This window comes from Anneissia japonica, unplaced genomic scaffold (genome assembly GCF_011630105.1).
Source record: "Anneissia japonica isolate Jap-2015-1 unplaced genomic scaffold, ASM1163010v1 scaffold287748_len1686314_cov196, whole genome shotgun sequence".
In the NCBI taxonomy this organism is placed as follows: Eukaryota; Metazoa; Echinodermata; class Crinoidea; order Comatulida; family Comatulidae; genus Anneissia; species Anneissia japonica.
Window position 1 is genome coordinate 1,559,988 of NW_022727190.1, and position 27,415 is coordinate 1,587,402.

At 33.5% G+C, this 27,415-nt stretch overlaps 4 protein-coding genes across 8 annotated transcripts in view; 2 read left to right on the top strand and 2 right to left on the bottom strand.

Annotated features, from left to right (window-relative positions):
• The first annotated feature begins 261 nt into the window (after positions 1-261).
• LOC117113615 (serine/threonine-protein kinase PLK1-like) lies at positions 262-8,340 on the top strand. Its single transcript, XM_033257011.1, has 12 exons — positions 262-498; positions 1,660-1,767; positions 1,965-2,081; positions 3,243-3,460; positions 4,000-4,095; positions 4,396-4,706; positions 5,150-5,233; positions 5,492-5,590; positions 5,906-6,059; positions 6,395-6,524; positions 6,794-6,910; positions 7,084-8,340. Exons 1-12 carry the CDS (start codon positions 397-399, stop codon positions 7,312-7,314), a joined length of 1,767 nt encoding a protein of 588 aa, XP_033112902.1. The 5' UTR covers positions 262-396; the 3' UTR covers positions 7,315-8,340.
• A 441-nt stretch (positions 8,341-8,781) lies between these two features.
• LOC117113616 (GPI mannosyltransferase 2-like) lies at positions 8,782-11,932 on the bottom strand. The gene is made up of 3 exons (XM_033257012.1): positions 11,853-11,932; positions 10,241-11,368; positions 8,782-9,968 (listed from the first exon to the last, which is right to left on the bottom strand). The coding sequence occupies exons 1-3, from the start codon at positions 11,922-11,924 to the stop codon at positions 9,699-9,701; spliced, it is 1,470 nt and encodes a 489-aa protein (XP_033112903.1). The 5' UTR covers positions 11,925-11,932; the 3' UTR covers positions 8,782-9,698.
• A 194-nt stretch (positions 11,933-12,126) lies between these two features.
• Positions 12,127-18,168, top strand: LOC117113522 (transcriptional adapter 3-like). Of its 2 annotated transcripts, none has more exons than XM_033256879.1 (9): positions 12,127-12,279; positions 13,227-13,405; positions 14,148-14,288; positions 14,526-14,778; positions 15,246-15,342; positions 15,810-15,927; positions 16,180-16,291; positions 16,707-16,900; positions 17,317-18,168. In XM_033256879.1, exons 1-9 carry the CDS (start codon positions 12,195-12,197, stop codon positions 17,467-17,469), a joined length of 1,332 nt encoding a protein of 443 aa, XP_033112770.1. In that variant the 5' UTR covers positions 12,127-12,194; the 3' UTR covers positions 17,470-18,168. The 2 variants fall into 2 exon arrangements, with proteins under 2 accessions (XP_033112770.1, XP_033112773.1); XM_033256882.1 differs by having other exon boundaries at positions 13,227-13,399.
• Positions 17,671-27,415, bottom strand: part of LOC117113521 (SH3 and cysteine-rich domain-containing protein-like) — a 46,337-nt gene continuing 36,592 nt past the window's right edge. For all 4 annotated transcript variants that reach the window (XM_033256878.1, XM_033256875.1, XM_033256877.1 and 1 more), the window contains 5 exons: positions 26,430-26,518; positions 25,650-25,701; positions 25,316-25,456; positions 21,072-24,583; positions 17,671-19,515 (listed from right to left, as the gene is read on the bottom strand). In XM_033256878.1, the coding sequence (XP_033112769.1) occupies positions 24,443-24,583; positions 25,316-25,456; positions 25,650-25,701; positions 26,430-26,518 (423 nt within the window). In that variant the 3' untranslated portion in view covers positions 17,671-19,515; positions 21,072-24,442. The remainder of the gene's footprint in view (positions 19,516-21,071; positions 24,584-25,315; positions 25,457-25,649; positions 25,702-26,429; positions 26,519-27,415) is intronic.

Consider the following 27,415-nt stretch of genomic DNA (forward strand, 5'->3'; position numbering starts at 1 on the left):
AATTCGTCAAATTAAAAAAATATATATATAATAGTGTCCTTCATCAATACAAATAATCTGTGGTTTTATTTAAATCATTTTATGGACTATGAAATTTATCCAAATAAGTTTATTACCATCGAAACGAATTTAAAATTAGTGATTTGAATATCAATGACGATTTAAAAACCAGTCACGGGTCAAAAGCTCATTTAAAGCCCACTTCGTCAACCAATGGAAACGAACGTTAACAATCGCGATTGACCAATCAGGTTACTCTATACTGTCGAACCGCCGGTTTCAAAACAAGGACCTGCATACAGAATTGGATTGCCGTGGTCTTGTGAACAACACTGTGAAAATTGTACTTAAAAAGAAGACTTTATTCTTGTTATTTCAATATACAGTAATAATATAATGGCAAGTAAGAAAGAAGATCTACGCGTTAAAGATGTCCCAGATATAATAGTTGATCCGTCATCAAGAAAGCGGTATATGAAAGGAAGATTTCTCGGCAAGGTTTGTAAATTGCTGTGCAGTCTGCTCTTTTTCATCCGATGTCTTCATCATACTCCATACATAGATTAGTAGAAGCTACACCATAACTATGATTAGGTTGAGCGAGTTAGCCTGGCTGGCTAGGCCGTTATCCTAAATTTTAAATGTAAAAAATGGCTGAAATCTGCACTTTTAAATAATGAGATATTGGCCTATGAAAATTTACCGAAAAATATAAATTAAACAACATTTTTGAAATCTTGCTCATTTAAAATGGGCCTAAAAAAAAATAAGAAACTTGAACCAGGGAGGAGTTATAATAATATAGGCCTAGGCCTATATAATTAGCCTATTTGGATAATTTGTTCGTAATGTTGCTGTTTTTTTAAATCTTTCATTGTAGGCCCATATTTAATTTTAATTTGTACTTTTACTAGGTATCCACTGTACTGTAGCGGCCTAGGCCTACTACGTTAATTTTTATTTTTTTGGTTTGGTTGTACAGTAGGTATATCCTGTCAGGTTTTTATAATGATTATTTCTTTTCTGTCTACTATATATTGACCTGACATAATGATATGTAAAAGATTATTTACATCCATCATTGCAAATATAAAATATTATATGAATCCTTTACTTTATGTCATTTGTAAGTATGTTACCAAATGCTATCCTGCTGCTATTAAGCAAAGGTAAAATGTGCAAATAATAATTTGCACCTACTGTAAACATTTATTGTGAGCAACAATTGTAAGCAATTCACTGTTTGCACTGATTTTTGTCATTTGATTGGAACAAGATTAATATAAAAAATAATAATAAATAATTTTAAAATTAAAATATAAATTTAAATTGAACTTGGGAAATATATGGATGGTCTACCAAGGTCAGCGCCTTGGTAGACTCAGATGTGAAGTTTTGTGCAGAATCCCATACAGGTTTGTAATGTAATTTCTTGTGTTCTTCAATGTTTTCTGAAACAAAATAAACGTAGTTTATTTTAAAAATGTGTACCCATCTATAATTTATCAGCAAAAAATGATAGAAAAACTTCCATTTTAGTCAAGTGTTTATTACTTTTATATTTATAAAGGTAGTCTTGCACATTTTTACTGTAATATCTCTAGCTTTCGTTCACTCAGTCCATGTAAATCTTATAGCTAAAAATGCTTGCATTTACAGGGCGGTTTTGCAAAATGTTATGAATTAACTGATGTTGACACTAAACAAATATATGCTGGGAAAATTGTTTCGAAAGCTCTTCTGGTCAAACCTCATCAAAAAGAAAAGGTAAGTTTGTTGAACCTAAAATTCGTCTGCCTGTCTTTATGTAGCCTAGTGATAGGCTACCACTCTAAATATTTAAATATTTGGTTTTTTAATTTATTACTTGTCAACATAAAGTAATAATACAGTATAATTAACTTATATTTTCATCAAATTACTTAATTTAATAATAAATAAAGTTACTTTTAATTACTTTCTAGATGTCAATGGAGATAGCAATTCATCGTAGCTTAAATCATCGTCATGTTGTTGGTTTCCATGGTTTCTTTGAGGATGACAACAACGTGTACATACTTTTAGAGATTTGCAGAAGAAGAGTAAGTCATGTCATATCGTTGCTAAGTCTTAGCGGCTGTTTGTGCCCTATCCTCATATTAGGCTAAAATAAATGTGGTGCCCAAGCCCTAATTACATCTGAAAATTAGAATTGGTCATTTTTTTTTTTTTTATATTAGGCCTCTGCCTAATTTTTGGGGTTCACACTGTTACATTTTGAAAATGGTAACCACAGAATTCGTTAACGTATCAAAATTATTAATAATAAGCCTGAAAAATACACTTTCAAACACCACATCAGCAAGATTAAATTGGGCTTGAGCAACACAAATTGCTATTTTTAATATTTAATAATTGGTTGCTTAGGCAAGACTTTTTTTATACCTTGTTTAATGAAACCACCACCCGTCAATTATGATGATTTGGAATAAAAATAAACATTTATTTTTGGACAATTAGTGCACCCGCCGCCACGGAAAAATGGAAGTAATAAATTTAATTTTTTCTTTATTTTTATTATGCTACCGCAGACTTGAAATCTCCAAATATAAGATATATATTTTAATCATATGAATTTAAAGCATTTAAACAATCTCATCACTACACTGTTGACATTCACCAATAAAATTTAATTTTCTCCTTCGTCTGGATGTTTTTGGCAAAAGTTTTGCAAAATAACATCAGAAAATTTAATTTTTTTTCCGCCCTCCTTTGGTGATTTAAAAAAAAATAAGTTCACAAAACAAGGTACAGTATAAAAATAGTCTCGGCTTATTTGGTATAAGATTTTTGTAGTTAAAATGTCTAATCAATAAAAACTGATTTTTATTTGCCTCTCATTTAATGAAGTTGATAGCAATAATATTTTCAGAAATTTTATTTTATACATGGCTTTTAAAACACTAAATATTTTTGCCATTTCTAAGGAGATGATAATATTAAAATACATTAACTGTACATGAGACAACATAGTACAGTTTCATTGTTGTCCCATTCGAACTTGAACCCAAAGCCCCTTAAGGGAGTTGGTGAATAAATTTGGTTTCATTCCCAATTGGGAACTACTGTAAATGTTTTTCTCAAAAATAATCATTTTTAATTTACTGATGTATGTGTTTTTCCATACCATTAAAAAAAATGTGTATTTAAGTGTGAAAGTTTTAAATATGAATTCTTTCCTTTTTGCTTTATGAAATTATTAGTCTCTAATGGAACTCCACAAGCGTCGTAAAGCTATCACTGAACCGGAGGCACGATTTTTTATGCACCAGACAATTTCAGGCGTACAGTACTTACACAAAACCAAAGTTATACACCGAGATCTTAAGCTAGGAAACTTGTTTATCAATGACGAAATGGAAATAAAACTTGGAGACTTCGGCCTTGCGACCAAGATTGATTTTGAAGGGGAGAGGAAAAGGTAACTAGATAAAAAAAAGTTTAAAAAGGAACTAGAAAAATGATTTTTTTTCCTAGAGGTTATTTTTGATATGCCATTAATAATAGAATCAACCTTAAAATCATTTTTTTTTGGCAAATTTTTATGAAGTTATAGGCCATTATATATGATTTTACCGTGACGTCACAGCGACAAAAGTAACAAAAGATCGTGTGTAGATTCTCCGCCGCGTAAGATCTTTGCGTGCATGCTGTAACCAAAAGTTACCTTTTTGGCCAGTGACGTTAAGGTAAAATTGTATGGATGCATTCCATTGAAAATTAGAATACGGTGAATTGTGCCGTCAACTATCAAATTTTCCATGTCCAGCAGCAATGATTTGCCCAGGGGATGATGGTGTCATACTCATGGGTAAATCACATTTAAAAGATGCCTAGATATTAACACATCTTTATTTGTATATTCCAGCATAGACTATTGAAATAAACAGGGTGTGTAGTTTGTAGGTCTTGGAGACAGATGTGTACATGTTAATATGTCTTGCTTACTTTTTGTTATAGAACATTATGTGGCACACCTAATTACATTGCTCCAGAAGTACTTGCCAAAAAAGGACACAGCTTTGAGGTTGATACTTGGTCTCTTGGATGTATCATGTAAGTGTTAAAAAAAAAAAAAGAAGCAAATTGACTGTTTCTCAGTTCTCATGATAAAAAAGGGATACCATTCAGTACTTCAGCTATTACTGGTTTATATTTTCATAAAGCTTTTTTGGAATTTTAACACCTAATATGAGGCATATTTACCTAGGTATCAATCCTGGAGAATGGAACTTTTTAATGTGTTTAACTTGGAAGTCTCAATTTAATGTTATACTTTTTGTATAAGGTCCGTTTTGTTGGTGTAGATTACAATCAGTAAGTACAGCTATAAGTGGGGTCGTGAAATATTTTCAGGTATACTTTGCTGGTTGGTAAGCCGCCTTTTGAGACCTCATCCTTGAAAGATACCTACATGCGCATCAAAAAGAACGAGTACTACATCCCTTCCAAGGTGTCATCCTGTGCACGCTCTTTGATCCAGCGTCTACTGAAGAATGACCCATCACTGCGGCCATCTGTTGAAACACTACTGCACGATGAGTTCTTTACAAGTGGATATATGCCGCCAAGGCTACCAACCTCATGTTTGACAATGGCACCACGCTTTGCCAATAATGGACCTGCTGTTCAAACAAGAAAACCACTATTGGAGCTAAACAGTGCTGGTAAGAGAATACCATAACATTGCACAAATTTATCTAAACACAGTTGGCATTCTATCCCTACCAGGTACCCATCTATAATCCTGGGTGGAGATAGACAATGTAGAAAATTGCTTTTCCAAGGACAAAATGAAAATGCACTCAAACCACAACCATTGTACCAACGACTTCCACTACAATAATTAACAATTTATAAAGAATAACTCAGTATAGTTTTGAGTTCAAATCAGGGGCAAATCCAGAGATGTCCGAAAGTGGAGTGGGGCTGATCAAGAGAAAACACTACTGTAGACACCCAGAAATAACTTTTGGCCGAACAATAATTTCTTTTCCTTTTTGACTTTCCAAAAAAGGGGGAGGGGGTACCCGGCAATCCCCCTTCCCTAAATCCGCCCCTGAAAATTTTTTAATAAGTAAATTTTAACATTGTTAAACTTTTTTAACAGAAGGATCTAACCACAAAGAAGCTGTATCACGCAAGTCTTCTAAGCCAGATTGTAACAAACCATCTCAACCTAAGGAAAGTGAAGGTAAGCCAAAATCAAAGTTAATATTATTTTAAAGCTAGGTACATATTCTTATATTTGCAATAAACTGCCACTGTATATTGTCTAATGTTCAGTATTATTTATTTCTAAAAAAAATATTAAACTAAATGTAAAATTTAAAAACCCAATTGGAAGGTATAAATTTAGAAAACAATGTAGACTGTTCACAAAATAATTATTACACAGACTGTTATGTCTACTTGCTTTAATTTTTGTGTTTTTTTTTTTTTGTAATTGAAGGAGATGAACCAACTGGAGATTATTACCTTGATGAACTACTAGCACAACTTAACTCATTATTACATAGCAAAGCTCATGAAATACCTGATCCTCAGTTAGGTAAGTTACAGCACAACTCAACTCATTAAATAGCAAAGCCTCACCCTGATCCAAAATAACACCAAAAATATTTTGAAAAATTAAAAATTTAGGGCTATGGTATTCAATCAGCCCCAGGGTTAGAAAATGAATGTTGTGCATCCCCAGTCACCTTAGATAATTTAGCATGCTGTCAATGAATGATTGTATGCATTTAAGTTTTAAATTAAATTTCAAGCACAAAAACCATTTTATTTTTGGTTAGTGAATCAATGAAGCATTGGCTAAATTTTGTACATTAATAAGGAAACATGTGTTGATTTATTTTTTTTTTAGATGAAGCCGAGGATCCTGCAGCCATACCAATCCTATGGGTCAGTAAGTGGGTAGATTACTCTGATAAGTACGGACTTGGCTACCAGCTATGTGATGGCAGTGTTGGTGTACTATTCAATGACTCTACAAGATTGCTACTTAACTCTGATGGAGAGTAAGTCCAATATTATAGATGTGAAAAGTTTCCAGATGTTAGTTGAGGTTCAAAATGTTATTTTATGAACGAGAATAGCAATCTGATCCTAATTTTTTGACACCATCTGATTTGTATATTATCTTTTTACAAGGCACTTTTCTGACTGCAATTTCTACTAATTAATCTCAGATAAGAAAGAATAATGCATGCCATCGTATTGGGATTCAATAAATGTTGAAATATTGAATATTGGAGTATGTATTATACTTTCTTGCGTTGCAATTTTGTAAACAAGATTTTGACGACATAGAAAATGCGCAACAAATTGTACAATCTTGTTTGTCTTGTTTTAGGAATGTACAGTACATTGAACGTGAGGGACAGGAGTTCTTCCACACTTTGAAAAGCTTCCCTCAAGACCTTACTAAGAAGATCACCTTATTGAAATATTTCCGCAACTACATGAGTGAACACCTCTTGAAGGTAATTGAATCATGAATTTACAGTAATACTTGTTTGTAAAGCACCAAAAGTTTCGAAAGTTATATGTTTTTACAAATATTTTTTTGGTTTTGAAAAGTATTTGGTATTGTGCAGATGTAATTAATGTTTTAAATTAAATTATTGTATTTATTAGTATAATTTATGTTACACATTCCCTAACATCGTCATTCACAACGTACATTATGTTTGACAAAAATGACTAAAGTGTAAGAACCATATTAACACTGATTTATATTGTACTTTTTTAGGCTGGTGGAAGTATGACACCTCGTGAGCCCGAGACAATGGCACGTTTACCTTGGCTTCGTTCATGGTTCCGCACTCGTAGCGCAATAGTTCTCCATCTCACAAATGGTACACTACAGGTGAGTGAATTGAAATTATGCAAATGAGACTCATGGATATTTTATATGAAGCTTATGAACAAAAAGATGATAATGTGCTTATTAAAAATTTCATTCATTTTTATTCGGTTATCCCAACAAGGCCCTAGGGCATTCAATTTTAGAAGGGTAATTTTTGTATATTGTTTTTCCAGATTAACTTCTTCCTAGACCATACCAAGATTATACTTTGCCCTCTCATGGCCGCGCTTACGTATATCGATGAAAAGCGTAACTTTCGTACATTCCGTATGAAGCAGCTTGAACAGTCTGGCTGCAACAAGGAGCTCCTCAGTCGTGTGCGTTATGCACGTACCATGGTCGAACGTCTTATGACCTCAAGATTCTCTGGCAAAGGAAAGACATCTACTACAGCAACATCTTAGTTGGTTTTCTGTACATATTAAATGTTAGGTGTATACAGATGACTTGCTTGTATATAGAGATTATACCCAATTTGTATTGTTAATTTTTTATTACAGGTTTCATACTTATGAACAGAATATTGCCACTGAATTTTGAAAGTGCTACAGTAATCCTAATTGTAATGGATATTTATCGATGGAATTATGCTACGCTCTGCATTAGCCAATCACAGGATCTTGTGATGTTTAGATTCTCAAAAGCATAGGAGAGTGATGGCAGCAAAATAATCACATGGCCATGTGATGAAATTTGGCACAGTAGTCCCTGTGATGTCAAAACCAGATAATCCTATGTCTTTGTTTAAAAAGAAAAATAATCATGTTTGTAAGCTGCTACTGGAATTTCATGTTGTCAGTTTATATAGCATAAATGTTTACTTATTTTTTTGACTGTCAAATGTGTTTTATTTAAATCCAAATCTTAGTCTAGAAAAATAGTACGCAACAATAAGAATGATTTTTTAATTTTATCAATTGAATGCTAATCATTTTCTATATTATATTATGCTGCCATACTATAGTTGCTTGTATTTTTAAGCAGGGAATTATTTTGTTTGTATTGTATTTTATTACAATACAATACAAACAAAATGATTGTATTGTATTGTATTTTAGTACACTACAATGGTAAAGTTGATTGTATTTTTAAGCAATCAAGAATTAATATATCTTACATTTTTTTCAAATATGGTATTGGATAAAGCTCTGTTCACTCTACCTAATTTCAAGTGACAAAATACCTGTCACAGATCTTGATAGTGTAAACAGACCTTTTTTTCTGCAAAGCTGCAGCACCCCCTATTATATAGCAGCTTTAGTGTGTTGTCAGAGAGAGAAGAAACATGAATCAATCATCATTGTATATATACAGTATACTGTTTATTGAAAATCCTATGGTTTCTATAATGTACAAATCACTGTGTCAAAATCTTAAATGTTATGATTTTCTTTGATGAATTTAGATTAAATTGTAGATACTGAGAAAAACAGTTGTTCTGTCTTGATGAAACTGTATTTTGAAGGAAGGTTATGACAATTTACAATAATTTATAGAGGATTCACAAACATGCCCTTCACAATCTCTACTCGTCGCTCTCGAAAAAGCTCTGCACACACAGAGCTATGCAAATGAGCCAGGAACAAACCTGCCACAGTGCGTGAAGAACGTTTGCACAATGCCTTTGAGGTCTAATGTGTTCCGTCCCGCCACTAAATTCTCAGCAGGCTTTTATGGCAAAATGAAGAGCACCTTCTTTTCTCAATGTGGCAATCATTTCCACCTTGAAGCTAATACTGTACATTTATCTTTCATGATATACCAAACATAGAGTATTACTATTTCTACAAACATTTAATGAAATACTGTATTAATATTTCTACAAACATTTAATGAAACATTTACATGAGCTATGGTATATTTCAACTTGAATTTCCATAAATTGGATAAAACTCGATAATTCTAATTTTAACATATTAATTAAGGAATGATTGAGGATTATTCGAAAATCCATCCAAAGTAATTTTTTACATTGCCTTAGCTTTATAGATGAACCAATTGATCTTTAGACAAAATTATAATAAACACTGAAGTAGTTGTAAAAGTGTGAAAAAATCAAAGCAGGGGAACATTGTTAATTTTGAAGATATGATATAACTGTTTATTGCACAACTGCCATGTTGAAGCGTATAAAAGTATGTTGTTGCTAACAAAAAAAATGCTATTAATAATATAATACGGCCAGCGCGCGATCCAAAGGCGGGGAACACATCGTTTGTTGCGTCAATGGGATCTGTTGCCAAGTGACCTCCTTCCCAATAATACCACACATCCAACAAAATACAATTAAACCTGTCCAGCTAAGCTCATGTTGCCCTTTGACTCAACTGACCTCATCTGGGTTGCTGGTAGTGCTTAGACTTTCATTCGCTATCGCTCAACTACAGAACTGTAGGTAGAACTCGTTGCCCAGAGCGCTTAATTTAAGACTAGTTGTCATGCAACGCTAACAAGTACAGTAATGCAATGCTAAAACATGCGGCGGCACATGAGTAGTTAATATAATAGAATTATTGAGTTTCTACTTTCTCATAATCATTCAATCACTTGTCAGTTTTTTTGCTGCACAGCAAAATAAACCACAGGCAGCTAAGATCAACTTGCAGATTGCAAATTGCACAACTCACAGTTGCCTGCAAGGGCAACAAAAGCTTCAAGAAAGCTTTAATTGTAGACAATTACTGTACTATTTATGAGTATAGCTGGCGAGTCTGTAAAACACAGCAATCTGGCTGCAGGCACTATAGTATATAATTGTAAATAAACTTAATGAATAGCCACTTGGCAGTCAAGTCCAAGGGAGGAAATTACAATGGAGAAGAATACCAAGCAAACAATAGCTTAGGAAATAAAACAAAATTAATTTGGTTTTTGGATCTTTTATATTAAAATGATGATGTAAATTGAAAATGAATCTATAATTCCCATTGAATGCCATGGAGCCTTTTAGACTCTTTCGTCTTGAATATCTTGTCTTGTTTTGATCTGCCCAACACATGACAGATGCAACATACCAATAGAAGACTGGACAACATGAAGCGATCAATCTTGTCACAACCTACAATTCGGAAAATAAAACAAAAAACTTCATAACTCATAAAAAATTGAATAACATTAGTGTCAATAGAAAGTTGCAGGAAAACATTAAGAATCCATTCAATATATGGGTCTATACAAAAATTATGGAAATTATTGGCAAGGACCTTTTTTCCTTGTTCAATTTTCAATTGAATGTACAAAGTAAATATAATCAAATGTTGAAATTTGTTGTTTAAAGTTTGTTGGCTCCAACTACAAAAAAATGTGAAGAAATCTGCAAATATAAATTACCTCTATGTTGATACAAGTAATTCCAAAAATGAGCAATGCCGTCAAATGAGCTACATAAACAAACACTCCCTCTGAGAGGTAACCAACGGTTGCTGTTGACAGTTTCTTTGTTGGAATCAATCCAAGGTAATTAACAGAGCTCCAATTTTTTAGAATATAATCCCAAATTGCACTAGTACAAATGATTATCATCGGCAAAGCGAGAAGGAAGTTTGGTATTTTCTTGAGTTGATAGTATTTAAGGAAGCCAACATCCCAGTAATGATTTTGTATGTAGGAATAAAGTAATGGTACTCTGTCATGACACCACGGTGATGCATTTTCTCTAATATGCAATGCTTTCGAAGAAATTCTGTCCATCATATATCCAAAAATATTTTCATTATCTGTACATAAGTGTACATAGCCATATAACTGATATGCAAGAAAAGGAAATATGATAAATAGTATGCTAACGAGAATTGTTATTCCATTTGTACAACAAAACAAAACAGAATGAAATGTTGAATATTTAGAGTCTTTTCTCATTATTATTCTAATGTTATGTTTTAAGAGTTTATATAGAATGAACCCGCACGATACCAGTCCATTTGATCTAGTCAAAGTTGAAAATGCAAAGGTTACAGCTGAAGTAATGTACCATTCTTGTTCTATAAATAGCATTCCATAAAATGTTAGTGCTGCAAATAATGATTCTGTGTAAACCGACGAGAAGAAAATTGTCGCTGGATTTATACAGAAAAGTAAGGCTGAATTAAAGGCCAGTTTGCCATCATTTAAAACACATTCTCCTAATGAATATATCCCACATGCAGCGATGATGAATGATATGATGTTAATTACTATAGCAGCTAGAAGCAAACAGCTGTGCATGTTAAGGAAGTATCTCAGAGGCAGCAGAATTGTATTGGCAACGGTTTTCATTAAAAATGGAAGGAATGGAAAAAAAGCATATTGTCTCTCGCTGATGTACCCGGTTTCAGCAATCGTTAAAAAGTGAGCGCCATCCCACTTTCCAAGTCCTCCAAAGAGGAATTCCACTATGATGTCCCCAATAGATAGCTGTTGAGATGGTTTGTAGTGGAATGCATCAGCGTCATGATCCGGTACAAGATTATTCAAGAGAATCTGAAAAGAAAATAATATGTACTCAGTACAGTATCACTGGCTATACTGAACTGAACACTTTCTATGATTCATGAATATTTTATTTTTGATAATAAAAAAATAATAATAATAAAGAAAGCAGTATGATGGCAATATTTTAATATTATTAATCAATATATTAAATAATAATTATTATTTTTGTAAACTAAGAGCAAGGCATAACCTTGTCGTTCAGGCTCGTATGCACTATTAGTCGTATCAGGGAGTTGAGTTGCAGATTAAACCTATACTAGGCCTACTTCATATGCACTCGTGCATACCATCCGCTGTGCCTGTGCTGTGGTCTGCAGTCGGCGATATGTCGGGAGGGAGAGGTCAGGAAACTAGGTATATAACACTACTATAAATAGTAGCTTAGTGACCTGTGATAATTACTAAATCACTTTATCAACATTTCTTTGAAATCATTTACTATTATTATAAATTGTACAATTAATTTCATTACCTGTAACAGAAGAACGGAAGCCCGTGATACGAAAGCAATAATAACAACATTTCGTTTCATGGAGGCCGCCATTTTTAGGCTTGAAAAACAATTTTTTAAGTAGAAAAAATTTTCAATTTATAAACTAAAAATGGAGTAAATATAAGTTATAAAAATATATTCTAATATAATTGATTATTACTTAGTAAAATAATGTTGTTTAATGAATTTTAAAATACATGAATTAGATTAAATTTTATATTGATTGACAAGGTTAAAAGCCATTTTGTAAAGGTCTTGGATTTGGTTTGTTGTCTTTTCCGATGAGAGCTTTGTTTATGGACCCTTGTAATTTTGTTAATTATGGCAGACCCGAAAGACTGTCCCTTACAGTTTTCTGAATTTAAAGAAGTAGATCATCGTAAAACATGTCCAAGATATTCTTCTGGTAAATAAATTTGTCACAAACGATTAAATTTACTTTAGATGCACATCGAATCATACGACGCCTAACCTAGCCCAAACAGGGTGCCAGAGCAGAATAATGTACACGTATTGATCTAGCTGCGGTACCCCGATTCACGGGCCTAGCCCACTACAGACCACAGTTTAGATATGCAGTGATGAATGCCTATGCCTGATCCGGTCTTTGGTCATTATTTATACCTTATTATTATGAACAATTGTATATTATATATGTTTGCTTTTGACACATTGTTTATTTAAATATGGTTTGATGGTTTAGATATTTGATGTGTTCCAATTTCCCTCAGACAGACGGAGTGTTGCAGCAGTAGGCGTAAAGCCTAGATGGGAAATTGACCCGACCTGCACTTTGTTAATATATTTGTTGTGTTTTGACAACAAATATATTTTAATCCAAATTATAAAATATGGCTTGTGTCAGTAATTTAAACCTAGGCCCTAGAAATCCATCCATTTAAATATAATTATGTCCCAATTTCCAGCAAATTTTGCAGAAATTTAGGCTTTATATATATATAAAACAAATATACCTGTATTGTGCAGTATTTGCAATTCTGGTAACCTATTTTTCTATCAATTTCAGTGCAAATTTGAGTTAGTTTTCAATGTTCCACCTGCATAAATATGGTACTTTACAGTATGGAAGATCACTTATGGTGTTAAGGGCAGAATTATAATACCCCTTTATAAATGCATCTTAATAGTAGGGCCTGTTCCTTATAATATATATTATCTTTTGTATCAAAACTATCAGATAATTTTGTAATGTAGTCATTGATTGTAAAACATGTGAAAATAGGTAATTATTACCTTTTTGTTTTAGTCTTAATAAAGTTTACATAACTTTAATACTTAATATTTCTAATATGTTTACATTAACTTGTTTTTTTTTTCATCTTAAAATTTCAGTTCTGGAAAGGTCAGAAGATGAAGGTATTGTCCCGGAAGAGATTGACACGCTGCAGCTTGAGCTAGAGACTCTCCTGGCGGCAGTAAGCCTTCGTATGCAACAACTACACACAGAGTCTCAAGTGCTGCAAGACTGGCAGGATAAAAAAGATGGCAAGAAAAACCCAAAACCAGTCAGTGTAATGCAGCATTGTTTTTATAATTAACAATACTATTTCTATTACTACTATTATAAATAATACAGTTGAACTTGCCTAAGTCAAATCCAAAATGGCATTGAAAAATTGTTCTTTGACTAAAAGATTGTTAATTAATAGAAAACACAACAGTATGGCATATAAAATAAGATCGAGTTAGGCAAAGTGGACTTAAGCAAGTTTTACTGTATGTTATATTATGTCGTTCTCTGTTGTCAACAGATGTCGGTTACCGTTCATTACGCCTGAATGACTTCATAGGCTTTCTGGAAAAGGCATTTTAAAATCCAATATTTTACCATCAAAATGTACTAAAAACACAAAAGCTCGCATTATAATAGTTGTCGAACACATATTTAATTGTCAATTAAAATTGACAAAGAATAAGTAAGATACAACATCTTAATAATTGCGTTAGAAATTGGGATCAATGGTTTGCCAGTGGAGAAAATGGTGTCTGTTTGAACACATTTTGCAACTATAGCAACGGAGTAGTATCACATGGTATCGTGACATAACACTGTAGTGTCTATAGGAATTTTTATCTTGCCTTTGTCAATGGATACAAAGTAATGGCTGTACCTCAGTCCTGGCCCAGCATGCATGTAGCAAAGAATTGTATGGCATAGCAACCATTGTACTTTAACATTGTTCTTGTAAAAAATGTATACTATATGTTATGATTTCTGTTAATGGAATAAAATTATTTCTTTGCTTTCTCTAGAAGGAAGAGGCCAGCCCTTCTGGAAAGCGTGGTAGGGTTGATGAAAGGTTAGAGAAACCGTCCAAAAAAGCCAAGGAATCAGGCAAACCTGGAGCCACTGCACCATCTGGCCCTGGTCGACCCAAGGCTAAGAATATGCAGGTAGTTATCTGTTCTCATATTTTTTTTTTTTTATCTGACACTTTTTTTTTTCACATTCTGTACAAAAACATGTATGTTCTACATGACAGCAGTATGTTTTTTTATTGAAATGTTTTCCTTGTTTTTTATGCCTTTCAATTGTCAAATATCTATTTTTTTTTATAAATTGGCCCTTGAGCATTTATCAACCCATACTCTTCTCTTTTAATTATATTGTTTTTCTTAATACATTCGCAGCAAAAATTACAAGAGTATGAATTTATAGATGATGCACCTGAAATCCCACGAATCCCACGCAACGATGTTCCGGACAGATTCTGGGCATCAGTAGAGCCGTACTGCGGTGACATCACCTCAGAGAATATGAAGACACTAGATGAGTTAATACAAGCCCACGAAAATGATGCCGAGTACTTCAAAGTGCCCCCTCTTGGCAGGCATTATTCAACCCGATGGGCACAAGAAGATCTATTAGAAGAACAGAAAGAAGGTAGGATCTGGAAAAGTGATGTAACTCTTTATTTTGCATCCAGTGTTCAACCACTCACACTCTACACATTTTTTTACTACCAATTCTAGTATTAGCTAAGCATCTTTTTACTTGCAATTATCGACTTTAATTCCTAAATGTGTAATTATGTGCTAAACCCTGTTTCATTTAAAGTTGTTTGGTGCAGCGGAAACGGTTTGGTTTCCCAACCTCGAGGTCGAGGTTTCAATCCCTCGCTGTGCATTTCGCTTGTGTCCTTGAGCAAGGTACTTTATCTGCATTGCTTCTCTCCACCCGGGAGTATAAATGGGTACCTGATGGGGTTGCCTGCTCCTGCGCTGAATACCAGCAGCAACACTTAGCATGTGGACCTATGACCAGGTAAAGGAACTGCGCTTTATAACCGCAAGGAAGAGGCGCGTACCAGTACCAGTACCGGTACCAGTTTGTTTTTATTTTTTACAAAGGTGGACGTATTGGGGAGAAAAAGAAAGGTTTGTCTGGCAACTCTGCAGCATCACAAGGCAAAGAAGTAAAAAGTATGTTGAAGAGGGCTGAAGCTTTGTAAGTAAATTAATAAATTGGAGGGTGATGATGGGTTGTATTAACTGGGGATGTACAGTATTCCATAATCTTGCCGCTAATAATCAACACTTTGATATTTGAAGCTATCACGCATCCACTATACAAGAGTATATGTAAAACGGAGACAAGCACATGGCCAGCTTCAGACTCGTAGGAGGCTCTAAGTGTCTACCCTATCAATTTTTTTGGACAGAAAACTGTTGTATGGCTATGTATACTCATGATGTGATGTGAGGATGACCATATTTAGGCATGTTTCATGTTTTTCTCAAATAAAATTTGATAGTCTGGACAGGTCTTAACACATGTTACTGCATTCTTTTAGGAAATGCATTGTTCCCATTTGATATAAATTATTAATAGAATGTACATCATTGCAATAGCAAATTTTAATTGGCTAGAAATATATCTAAAATAATAGTTTCATGTTTGGTTTTTTTTGTCAGACGAGAGCGGGAAAGTGAAGTGTGTCCATTTGGACCACTGACGCAACGGTTAATATCAGCCCTTGTAGACGAAAACATTATGATGCCAATTGAAGATATTATAATGGAATCCAATAAGGTTAGAAGTCAAGTTCTATCAACTGGTTTCTTAGAATCTACAACATGGTTTCATACGTTTTATTTGATTTGATACACGTACAACTTCACTAGATTCTGGTTTGTTTTCTAGGCTTGTAAGCTGGCCTATTGGGACTGAATTTAGCTTTTGGAGGCTATGCATCTACTTAGAAATATAAAAGGAATAATTATAGTTTATAACATTTTTATAATTATCATATTATCATATACTACACATTCATTTGCATTTCAGGTTGAAACACCAGTAGAAGCAAAGGAGTCACCAAAAATAAATAGCAGACCCTTTTCCGTACCCCACACGAGGGCGCTAGAAGCACGAATTAGGGAAGAGCTGTTCAATCAGGGTTAGTATAGAACTCTACCAGTTATGTCAATATTTAGGCTGGTGGTCATACAACCATCCCAATTCCAGAGAGTGGAAGGCGATGAGGCATGTACATTGGATCGTTTTTAATGGTGATCCCACTCAGCCTGCCATCGACTATAAGCAGACAGCATCGCACCATAAAGTATTCAGAGTGCTGAGATGGATTCATCGGCCGACATGTTTGTCCAGCTTAAGAGCCATAAAGCATTCAGAGTGCTGATATGGATTCATCGGCCAACATGTTTGTCCAGCTTAAGAGCTTTATTGCTGACCCACATGTGTAATTGCTGCATTATAAGAATGCCTTGCTGTTACTGTGATACAGTACTTGATTTTGCCAAATTCTACCAAAGTACCATAAGATGATTGTATGTTTATTTCCCATTGCTTAGGTCTTCTAGACTTCGATGAAAAAGCATCTGATGGCGAGGAAGATGAGGTGTTAGCGGAACTGCAGAAGCGCCAAGCAGAGTTGCGTGCACTCTGTGATCGCAACCAAACCCAGAAACAGCGTCTTTACAAACTTGCCAAAGATCAAATAAAACGGCAAGAGCTGAGGCAGAAGATGAGGGGAGCTGACAATGAGGTTTGTTAAATAGAAATCATTCTGTTTTAGCTTAATAGAAAGCTATGTCCAGACAATCAAATTTTCTTTGACAAAAAACTGCTCTATGCTCATATATAGACATGATGTGTCTATATATGGTCATGATGTGCCTATATATGGTCATAATGTGATGTCATCATAACAGTACTGTATTTAAGCATGTCGCATGTTTTTGTCAAATAAAATTTGATAATGTGGACAGGGCTTTAGTTAGGTTAAACTGATAACTTTTATTCACAATTGTAATTATCTGTACATACGTTTGCTTTGGATTGTGCTTTTAGTTAATGATCATTAGTGATCAAAAGTATCATATTTACCCCGGTTATTCTTTCTTATTTAAAAAAAATAAATTTATTTTCAGTAATTTAAGTATTTGTTTGTTTGCATTACAGGTTTTAGAGTGCTTCAGAAGGCTTATGGCTGCCAGGCAGAAAAAACGATCACCAACAAAAAAGGAGCGCGACCAAGCAGCCAGAGCATTAAGGGACCGAGATGCCGCTGTCCGTCAACTCGAGGCCTTAGGCCCTGAATTATATTCCTGTTAGAAATGCTTGGCAATAGAGACTAGTTATATATGGCTCTATGGGGTTAAAGGTTAGCCACTTGCCTGATCATTTTTAAGGTGTGCTATTATATATTTATTAGCAATGTTTCATGGATGAGAAATACGATGAGAAAACTCCCTCACACTTTAAAATATAACAAGTACGCAAGTCCTTTTCAAAATAAGAAATACAAAACAGTTGGAAATTTTATGGCAGGTTTTTATTGCGTTCACTCTGTTATGTACACGGCAAGAATATGAGAGGTATAAGACATCCTATTTTAAAGTATGAGGATTCACATATCCTCAAAATGTCTTTAATTGCACAATTCTTAAAAGTTTTCCTATTTTAACTTGCAATTATCAACATTTATATGCAGGGTGCTTGCAGGCATACCTTTCAGAAATCTTTTTTTAAATAAAGATTCTGTAACAACAATTTTAACTCTCAATGGTCTCATATCAAGATATACACTGAGGAGGACCCTCAAAATGCCACTAAACACCACTGACCAAATTATTATTCTAGTAAACCAAGCATAAATAGGCCGTCACCTCATTGAATACGATATAAATTGAAATTAAAAGCACTGAAGATGGTAAGATATTATTTGAATCTGGCAATTTAAAAGTATCATTTCAATTCTCTGTACATATTTTGTATATTAAAACATTTGTAGAAATTTACTAGATGAAGAAACATCAGTTGTCCAATGTCTACTTTAATCTTCTTGATTAGAAAGCAAAACAAAATACATTTATTATAAGTTTCAAATATTCAAAATAGTATCACACTTGCATCTTATTACAACAACAGTATAATTACAATAATTTGAAGTGCATAGATCCAAATAGCGCATGATTAAGGCCCATACGCATACCTTGTGTCTTTTTTCAATTACTCAATTTCATTCATTTTCTATTAAAAAAAATTGTAACATACATAACACAATGGTTGATAAGCAGAAAGACTCCATTGATTCGTTACTGTGGGCCAATTCACTACACTTCGCAGTAGGAGTAAAACGTTTACTTTACATTGCTACGAGAACCTTGCAAATATAGACTAGTATATCTGTTCAAAGCACAGAGACAGCATAAACCATCTAGATATGCAGTATCTAAAGCATTCATAGCATTCTGTGAGCCAACCCTTACAGTATATGTGGCAAAGATAAGCCAATCCAGTCACTCCTTGCAAAAAATTGATTTTTAGTTAATACAGTTAAAATCTAAGTTATAAAGTGGTAAAGGAATTGTTTAAATCTGATCTCATTATGAAGTTTCAGGAGTTGAAACTTAACTGCTTTTTAAAGAACAGTATTTGAGAAATCGGCCTTCAAAGTTTACGATTTCGGACATTTCTTAGGCAAAGACCATTACCAAATCATTAAAAACTGTTTTGAACAGCAAATAAGAACATAGCATGATGTATAGATATGTAAAGTTTAGTTCAGTGTAATAAAATAGATTTCAAACATTTTGACATTCCAGCATGTTTTGGCCATTATTTCCGAAACAGGATTTGCGAGGAGTGACTGGTTTGGCTTGTATTTACCACATTTCTTCCTTCACTAAACCATCTCATTCAAATACAGTTTAAAATGTTTACAAAAAATAACTGTATTATCACAGAATCATCATTAAATTCACTCCTTACAATCTGTATAAATTTATACTGTACAATTTTTTATTCAGAACATCAGAACTGTAGATTTTTTTTTAATGTTCTTAGCATGCTGTTCTACCATACATCAGTACTAGCATTGATGTTCCTTTCGATTACGAAAACCAATGTGGAATTGTTTCCAATTACAACCCGTACTTTATGTCTCCTTTATTCATTTACATAAAATAGATGTTTAATAATGTATTAATATTCTAAATGTTTGGTTATTTAGAAAACTAAAATTAAAAAAATTATGCAATCTTATTTATACTGAGACTATATAGTCATAATCAGAACAAACTATTTATGATCGTAGGCAGAGGTAACACCCTCTTAGGTGGCCTGGTGGATCCTGCCAAAAATGCCAAGGGCTTGCACCTTAATTTAGGCAAAGTTAGTTTAGTCATAATTTTTAATCACAACTATTTTCAGAATTTTTCAAACAGGGGGCACAACATACTGAAAACAGATAAGTGAGTAGCGCTAAATTCAATATTTGCATTGAAATTTTAAAATTTAGTGGCGAAAAGGGGGACGTCCCCCTACTAGATCTGCCCCCTGATTTTCTCCAGATGGGGTCAGAGCCTTCCCTGGTTTGTACGCCTGCGTATGTGCCGATCATATTGCTAAACAAATAAAATTGCATATTGTCCCACACTTCAATCATATCTTATATATTTTATGTATAACATAAACAATGCACATATTATCGTCTAAATATAGGTTTTATGTGTATAATAAATAATAATATTTTGTTAAGTTATATAATTTACAGTATATTGCAAAAAAAAAACAAAAAAAAAAAACCAGAAAAGTGGCTGGTAAGCTCTGGTTATACTAAGGGACCCTGAGTAATACAAAACATAGATGTATAGTCTCCTGGCAATTTTGTTTAAATCGATAAATGCCTTTCAAAAAAGAGTATCACTTATAGAGTGTAATCATAGGGGAAATATCACCCATGCAGGTAACAGCTGCAGTTGGATATATACCACATGGTCATGAAAGGGGCCATCACCCAGTCCCCTAACCTTCCTTTCAGACAAGCTTAGTCTGCTGTCAGTAACAACTTGGATAAAAAAAAAACATCTCAGAATGTTATAAATGTTTTCTAGACGCCAGGGGGCTTCACTGCTAGCCCCACACAATGTCCAGCCCTCTAGCGCTGTTGGTATTGGCCGGGAATTGTTTTACCCAATCATGTTTGGGCAAATCTATGTTCTGCCACTTCTCACTTGCTGTAGTTTTTAATAAAATCACTGCCTGCTCAGTAAACTGATCAATTTGTAGCATCAACATATGATTATGGTTTATAAACATAGAATGACTGTAATTTTCTTAAGAACAAACATCAGAAAATGTAATGAAGCTTTGGGGCTGATTACTAAAGCTACATTCTCATAATTCAGGATGTAGATAGCAACATGACTACAACCATCCACTCTGCTGTCTACAAGCTCGGATTCAAGCCAGGTTGATAGGAAGATATGAATTTGACTAAGATACATTTTGGTAATCATGTAAACAACTTTATTTTCTTTACCATAAATATGGTTCCTTGCATATGGATAAATTCATGAATAAATTTCTTTAAAAAATTCTGCAAATTTATCTAAAATCTTTAGTTTTATTGATAAATTTACATTATGTTGTAGCTTGTCAAAATAACTGTTGCAATTAAATTAATCCAATACTCAATTTTCTCTTGGAAACAGTCACATCAATTAAATTACCTATACTGTTGTACAAAATCAATTTTAAATATAACAAATTATTTAACATAATAATATATAAGACTACAGCCCAGTCACTGTATAAAAAAATCATAATTGTGAGACAATATTTAAAGCAAACTGAAAGTTATGTTAATATAGATATATTTTATAGAAAGATATATTATTAAATATATATAGTGAAACGCCAAGGGCTTGCACCTTAATTTAGGCAAAATTAGTTTAGTCATAATTTTTAATCACAACTATTTTCAAGGGGCGGTTCCAGAATTTTTCAAACAGGGGGCACAACATACTGAAAACAGATAAGTGAATAGCGCTAAATTCAATATATGCATTGAAATTTTAAAATTTAGTGGCGAAAAGGGGGAACGTTCCCCCTACTAGATCTGCCCCCTGATTTTCTCCAGATGGGGTCAGAGCCTTCCCTGGTTTGTATGCCTGCGTATATGCCGATCATATTGCTAAACAAATAAAATTGCATATTGTCCCACACTTCAATCATATCTTATATATTTTATGTATAACATAAACACACATATTATCGCCTAAATATAGGGTTTATGTGTATAATAAATAATAATATTTTGTTAAGTTATATAATTTACAGTATATTGCAAAAAAAACCAAAAAAAACAAAAAACAGAAAAGTGGCTGGTAAGCTCTGGTTATACTTAGGGCCCCTGAGTAATACAAAACGTAGATGTATAGTCTCCTGGCAATTTTGTTTATATCGATAAATGCCTTTCAAAAAAGACTATCACTTATAGAGTGTAATGATAGGGGAAATATCACCCATGCAGGTAACAGCTGCAGTTGGATATATACCACATGGTCATGTAAGGGGCCATCACCCAGCCCCCTAACCTCCCTTTCAGACAAGCTTAGTCTGCTGTCAGTAACAACTTGGATAAAAAAAAACATCTCAGAATGTTATAAAATGTTTTCTAGACGCCAGGGGGCTTCACTGCTAGCCCCACACAATGTCCAGCCCTCTAGCCCTGTTGGTATTGGCCGGGAATTGTTTTACCCAATCATGTTTGGGCAAATCTATGTTCTGCCACTTCTCACTTGCTGTAGTCTTTAATAAAATCACTGCCTACTCAGTAAACTGATCAATTTGTAGCATCAACATATGATTATGGTTTATAACCATAGAATGACTGTAATTTTCTTAAGAACAAACATCAGAAAATGTAATGAAGCTTTGGGGCTGATTACTAAAGCTACATTCTCATAATTCAGGATGTAGATAGCAACATGACTACAACCATCCACTCTGCTGTCTACAAGCTCGGATTCAAGCCAGGTTGATAGGAAGATATGAATTTGACTAAGATACATTTTGGTAATCATGTAAACAACTTTATTTTCTTTACCATAAATATGGTTCCTTGCATATGGATAAATTCATGAATAAATTTCTTTAAAAAATTCTGCAAATTTCCTTAAAATCCTTAGTTTTATTGATAGATTTACACTATGTTGTAGCTTGTCAAAATAACTGTTGCAATTAAATTAATCCAATACTCAATTTTCTCTTGGAAACAGTCACGTCAATTAAATTACCTATACTGTTGTACAAAATCAATTTTAAATATAACAAATTATTTAACATAATAATATATAAGACTACAGCCCAGTCACTGTATAAAAAAATCATAATTGTGAGACAATATTTAAAGCAAACTGAAAGTTATGTTAATATAGATATATTTTATAGAAAGATATATTATTAAATATATATAGTGAAACAACAAGCACTTACTATACTCAAAAAAAGTTACAAAAAACCCAGGAAAACTGAGGTCCATATTAAATCATTCCACAAAGTTATTGAATCAATATATTGTAAAATTGATTTCTAAAAGATATTTACTCCTGGGTGAAGAGGGGCAATGTGGATCATAAACCTTGTCCAAGTGTGCTATTAACATAGACCACAAATTTTGTATCAATCATCCATGATATGTAATATTATCATAATATTTGGGATTGAATTAAAAAGTAAAGTCTAATGAGTCTAATGCACTATTTATTAAAATACAAATTTATGGAATAGACACATTTTAATGCTTGGAATGTTAGTGCATCAGAAAAACCTAAAATCTGTTATCTTTAAGTTCTGCAATGAAATCAAACTAATATATGTTTTTTAACTGAAAAACTTTAAATTGGATACTTTAATTAATGCTTTCGGTCTTGGAAATCCAGCCCACATTGTACCAATACATTGTCATTCAGAAAATTCTGCACAGGTTTACTCTTCAATCAAACAACCAAAATTTCATGAGGTCCAAAATACAAATGTAATTATATTTTTTAAAATTTATCATTTTGATAGCTACAATTTCTCTTAGAATGGTGGTTTATTTAGCAATTCCTGAGAAGAATATATTCTGAAGAACGTGTCACCATGATTTAACTGTTTTCTAGTTCCAATATTCAAAATCTCAAAACACAGTTAAGAAAAATTGATAACTGACATTTGCTAGATATATATCGTGTAATATATATATATATTTATTTAATATATTTACAGAATAATCGCTGCACCTGCAGAGTTGTACCAAATTTGTTTTATACTCAAAATAGAATGTGTTACAATGGTTTCATCAGATAAACAGTCGATCAACGACATACCGATTCTCAAACCATTTTTTCTCGTCAAATGTAATTTTATATATTTTTTCTTCTCTTTTTACCTTGTATTTTACAATATTGTCAAAGTCTGATATGATTTATCTATATTAAATGAGCTACAATTTCAACTTTACTATCATAAAATACAAAGACTGAAGGCAACCCTACTAATCACTACTACAAAGCATACATCAAAACAGTGCCACAATATCAGCAATATCGTCACACTGACAGACAAATAGCACCACCACCATGGGCAATGCAGCGCTTCTGTCATAGGCAACGCACTGCTACATTCTGGGTAACGTTGTGCCACAATTGTAGGCAATGTGGTGTCACACAGGAAAAATAATGCCATAACAGGCATAGATGTGGTAAAGTAGCATCGCAACCACAGGCAACGTAGCGCCATAACCACAAGACAAAGAAGCGCCACAATCACTGGAAATAGTCGTGGCACGGTCACAGGGCAATGTACAAATAGAAAGTTGTCAAATAGATTGATAACAATAAAAATCCAACTGGCCATGGCACCTCTAACTCTGAAACTTGCGTATCTCACTGAAAAAATCTCTGCAGATAAATGTAAAAGTCAACTTCTCTAGCAATCAATGTTCAGATTCATCATCTTCTCGACGACAGATCCTCAAACAAGCCTTGCTTTAAAAAAAACTGTTCTTAAATTCTCTCTTTTAATCTTCAGTTATTCATTCAATTTTGCATCCTGTATCTCTCAAGTCCAATCCTTTGCTTTTCAACTGAGTCGTTACTCAAAGACATGGAAATTTCATGCATGGCAGATATTCCTTCGGTCCGCTGCGTTAAACTTTACTCCTCGTTTGAAGTTATGTATGCATTTGAAAACATGTTTCCTATTGGAGAGCACTTAGCACCAAAAAATTATGCATAATAATTTAGCAAAAGCAGCTTCATTTGTATATTTCATCACCCCATTGAAAGTACTTGTGGTGGATAGGTGCGAGGTAGCAGTAAGGGTAGGAACCACGTTTCCCCTTTCCCATGCGAACCGTAACCCAGCCTGATTCCACGTTAGACATCTGAATTACAATCTATGAATAAAAAATTTAAAAAAACCAATGAAGCATTAGAATTTTCTTTACTATTTATTTGTCTAAATAATAATAATATGAGGCTTGCCTTTCTGGAACCAGTGTACTGCCACTAATTGTTAAACTGAGTAACAAGAATTTGGCAATATTGTATACTTTAGCACAGAAAAGCTGTAATACTTTTACTTATAACTTTAGCAATAGTAAGTCAATTCCAGTAAATAACACATCATTTTAAAGCGTACAATGTGGAGAATGACAATATATTAAAAATATAATTTTTATTTTATTTGGTCACTGATGGCTGGTTTTGGGATGGCAAGCCTCATATAATAATAACTATGTATTTATATTTATTATATCTGTTATTTATTATGAGCGGACAATTGCAATTGTATTTCTATGTAAAATGTTTTTACAAATGACAATAAATTATGCTGAATACTGAATATTACAATTTTTTTATATTATTTTGATTTAACTCATTTAACAGCGTAAATGCCAATAAGATAATAAATTACAGAAGAGAAACGACACGATGCTCTACATTAAAATGCTTATAAGAGAGTGGAGTTGTTTTTGGTCACAGGGCTTAAACACAGAACACTGGAACTGGAATGTACGCATCTTATCTACCAAGCTACAGCTAAACTTCACTTACATCATTATAACTGTACACTACTTATGGTTACTGAAGAAACAACAGTGAGATTATAAAACAAACGACCTTACCTGATCACGTCTCAGGTTTAATCCGTCTGGCTGTTCAAGACTTCCCTTATGTGACCTAGTCACCCTCAGTGCCCGCTCCCAACGCTGGATCGGCTCGACACAAAATGCAGGGAAAAATCCAACTTTATTATCCAACTCACCCTAATTGAATTTAAAAAATACTCTCATAAATATTAATTCAAATTTATATGTATGATTATTAAAATTTCTCTAATAAAATTTAAAAAAAAAAACTATTGTTAAAAATAGATCTTCCAGTGTAGTACTTTCTTTGCCCAAGTGATAAAGTATTCACTTAAGAATACTATGATTTTTTTATTCAAAATTATCTCACCTTCCACCATTCTGAACTTGAAGAATCTAACAAATAGACCTTGTCTCCAGCTCTGAAGAAATAATACAAAATATGGTAAGAAATGATGTAAAACTTTATGAATGTTTGACAAGACAAACATAATAATGATGCTCTACAAATAAATCTCAGTAGGCCTATGAGGCTTAGGGAATCGTGGTGATTTCAAACAGAACAATGGTTGCGTTCAGAGGCTTAAAAATAAAAAAGAAAGCATACACTTATCTAGAGCAATTCAAGTGTTTCTTTAACATATCTAAAATGTGAGAAGATATATACTTCATGTGGAAGTCAAATTGAGGGTGCTATAAATCTATTATCAACAGATTTGTTGTCAAGTATACTTACGAGAATGTGAGATCCTTTGGAATGGATCCTTCAAAATTACAATAGTCCATTATACATAGTCCATGTGCAAGTCATGTACAGTATGCTACAAAGATCTTAAAATAACAAGATAGCGTTCTCTGCGATTTCTGCGTGCAAATGCTGTAATAATGCAGTGTAGGATGCCCTCTTGCAATTCAAATTACTTTTGAACTTTGCTATTTATGATCTCAGTGCGAATTCTGGAACTACCATAGTAACAACTAGGATGGTACAATTACCTTCTATTGTTTTCTGTGTGAATTGGACGCTTCTATTTGTTACACACAAACCGCAGAGAACGCTATCTTGTCATTATAAGATCTATGCTATTTTATTAAATTGAGGGCGCTATGCATCTATAACCAACTTAGATGCGCCGTCCAGTGTACTTACGAGAATGTGAGATCCTCTGGCACGGATCCTTCAAAATTATACAAAGCAATGCACTCCGTTGCCACAGGCTGGCTTGAAGACATTAAATCCTGAGAAATATGAGCAAAACAAAATCAAATGAACATTCTTCAGTGGTGGATCCAGGAATCTAAAGTAGCAGGGGGTCTAGGGAGGGTCTTTAACACAATGGAGCACCTAGACCACCTCAGCCCCAATATGGTTGGGGCTGAGGTAAGAAAATATACGATTAATGCACCTCTAAATGGCACTCTCAGACTTAAATTTGAATATAATTTTATTTTTTTTCTCCATTTTTATTATAATTTTAAAATTTATTATAAAATTTAGTGGTGAGGAGAGGGTGGCTGGACTCTGTTCTTATATTTATTAAATTAATTTTGAAAAACCTTAAAAGTCTTCCTCACAACCATTGTTATTCTTCTGGTTTAAAAGAGGCCTCCTAAAATGGTTTTCATATCTAATGGCGTAGTCAAAAATCCCCTCTAGATGCAGAATTCATTTTAGAAGGTATCTTTTAAGCGAGGCACTTGCTGCTTCGTACGATAGTCGTACTACCGTCGACGTGACACCGTCTGCTATTTTCAGTAGCTATCAGAACGGATCGTCATTAAAAACGATCCGTTGCGTGTACATTGTGCATTGCGTTCTCCATGTAATCGCATCTGCCAACGACGTTCAGGCGCAGTGAGTGACCGTTTTGAATAATTCATCCTTCTATGCCAGTTGAAAATATTCACACCATTCTGTGACAAGCTGTCATGTGAAATGTACGTCTCATTTTGATATTATGTTCAATGACAGATTGAATGCATTCTTAATATCAAGTTAATGTAGGATTTATATGGCAAACATATCCATTTCATAAAGAATTCTCAAGGTGCTTCTTATTTCACTTGGTCATCGGATACAGAATAAATCAATCAAAACTGGACAACCTGACAATTCCCTGAGGTGTAATCTTACTC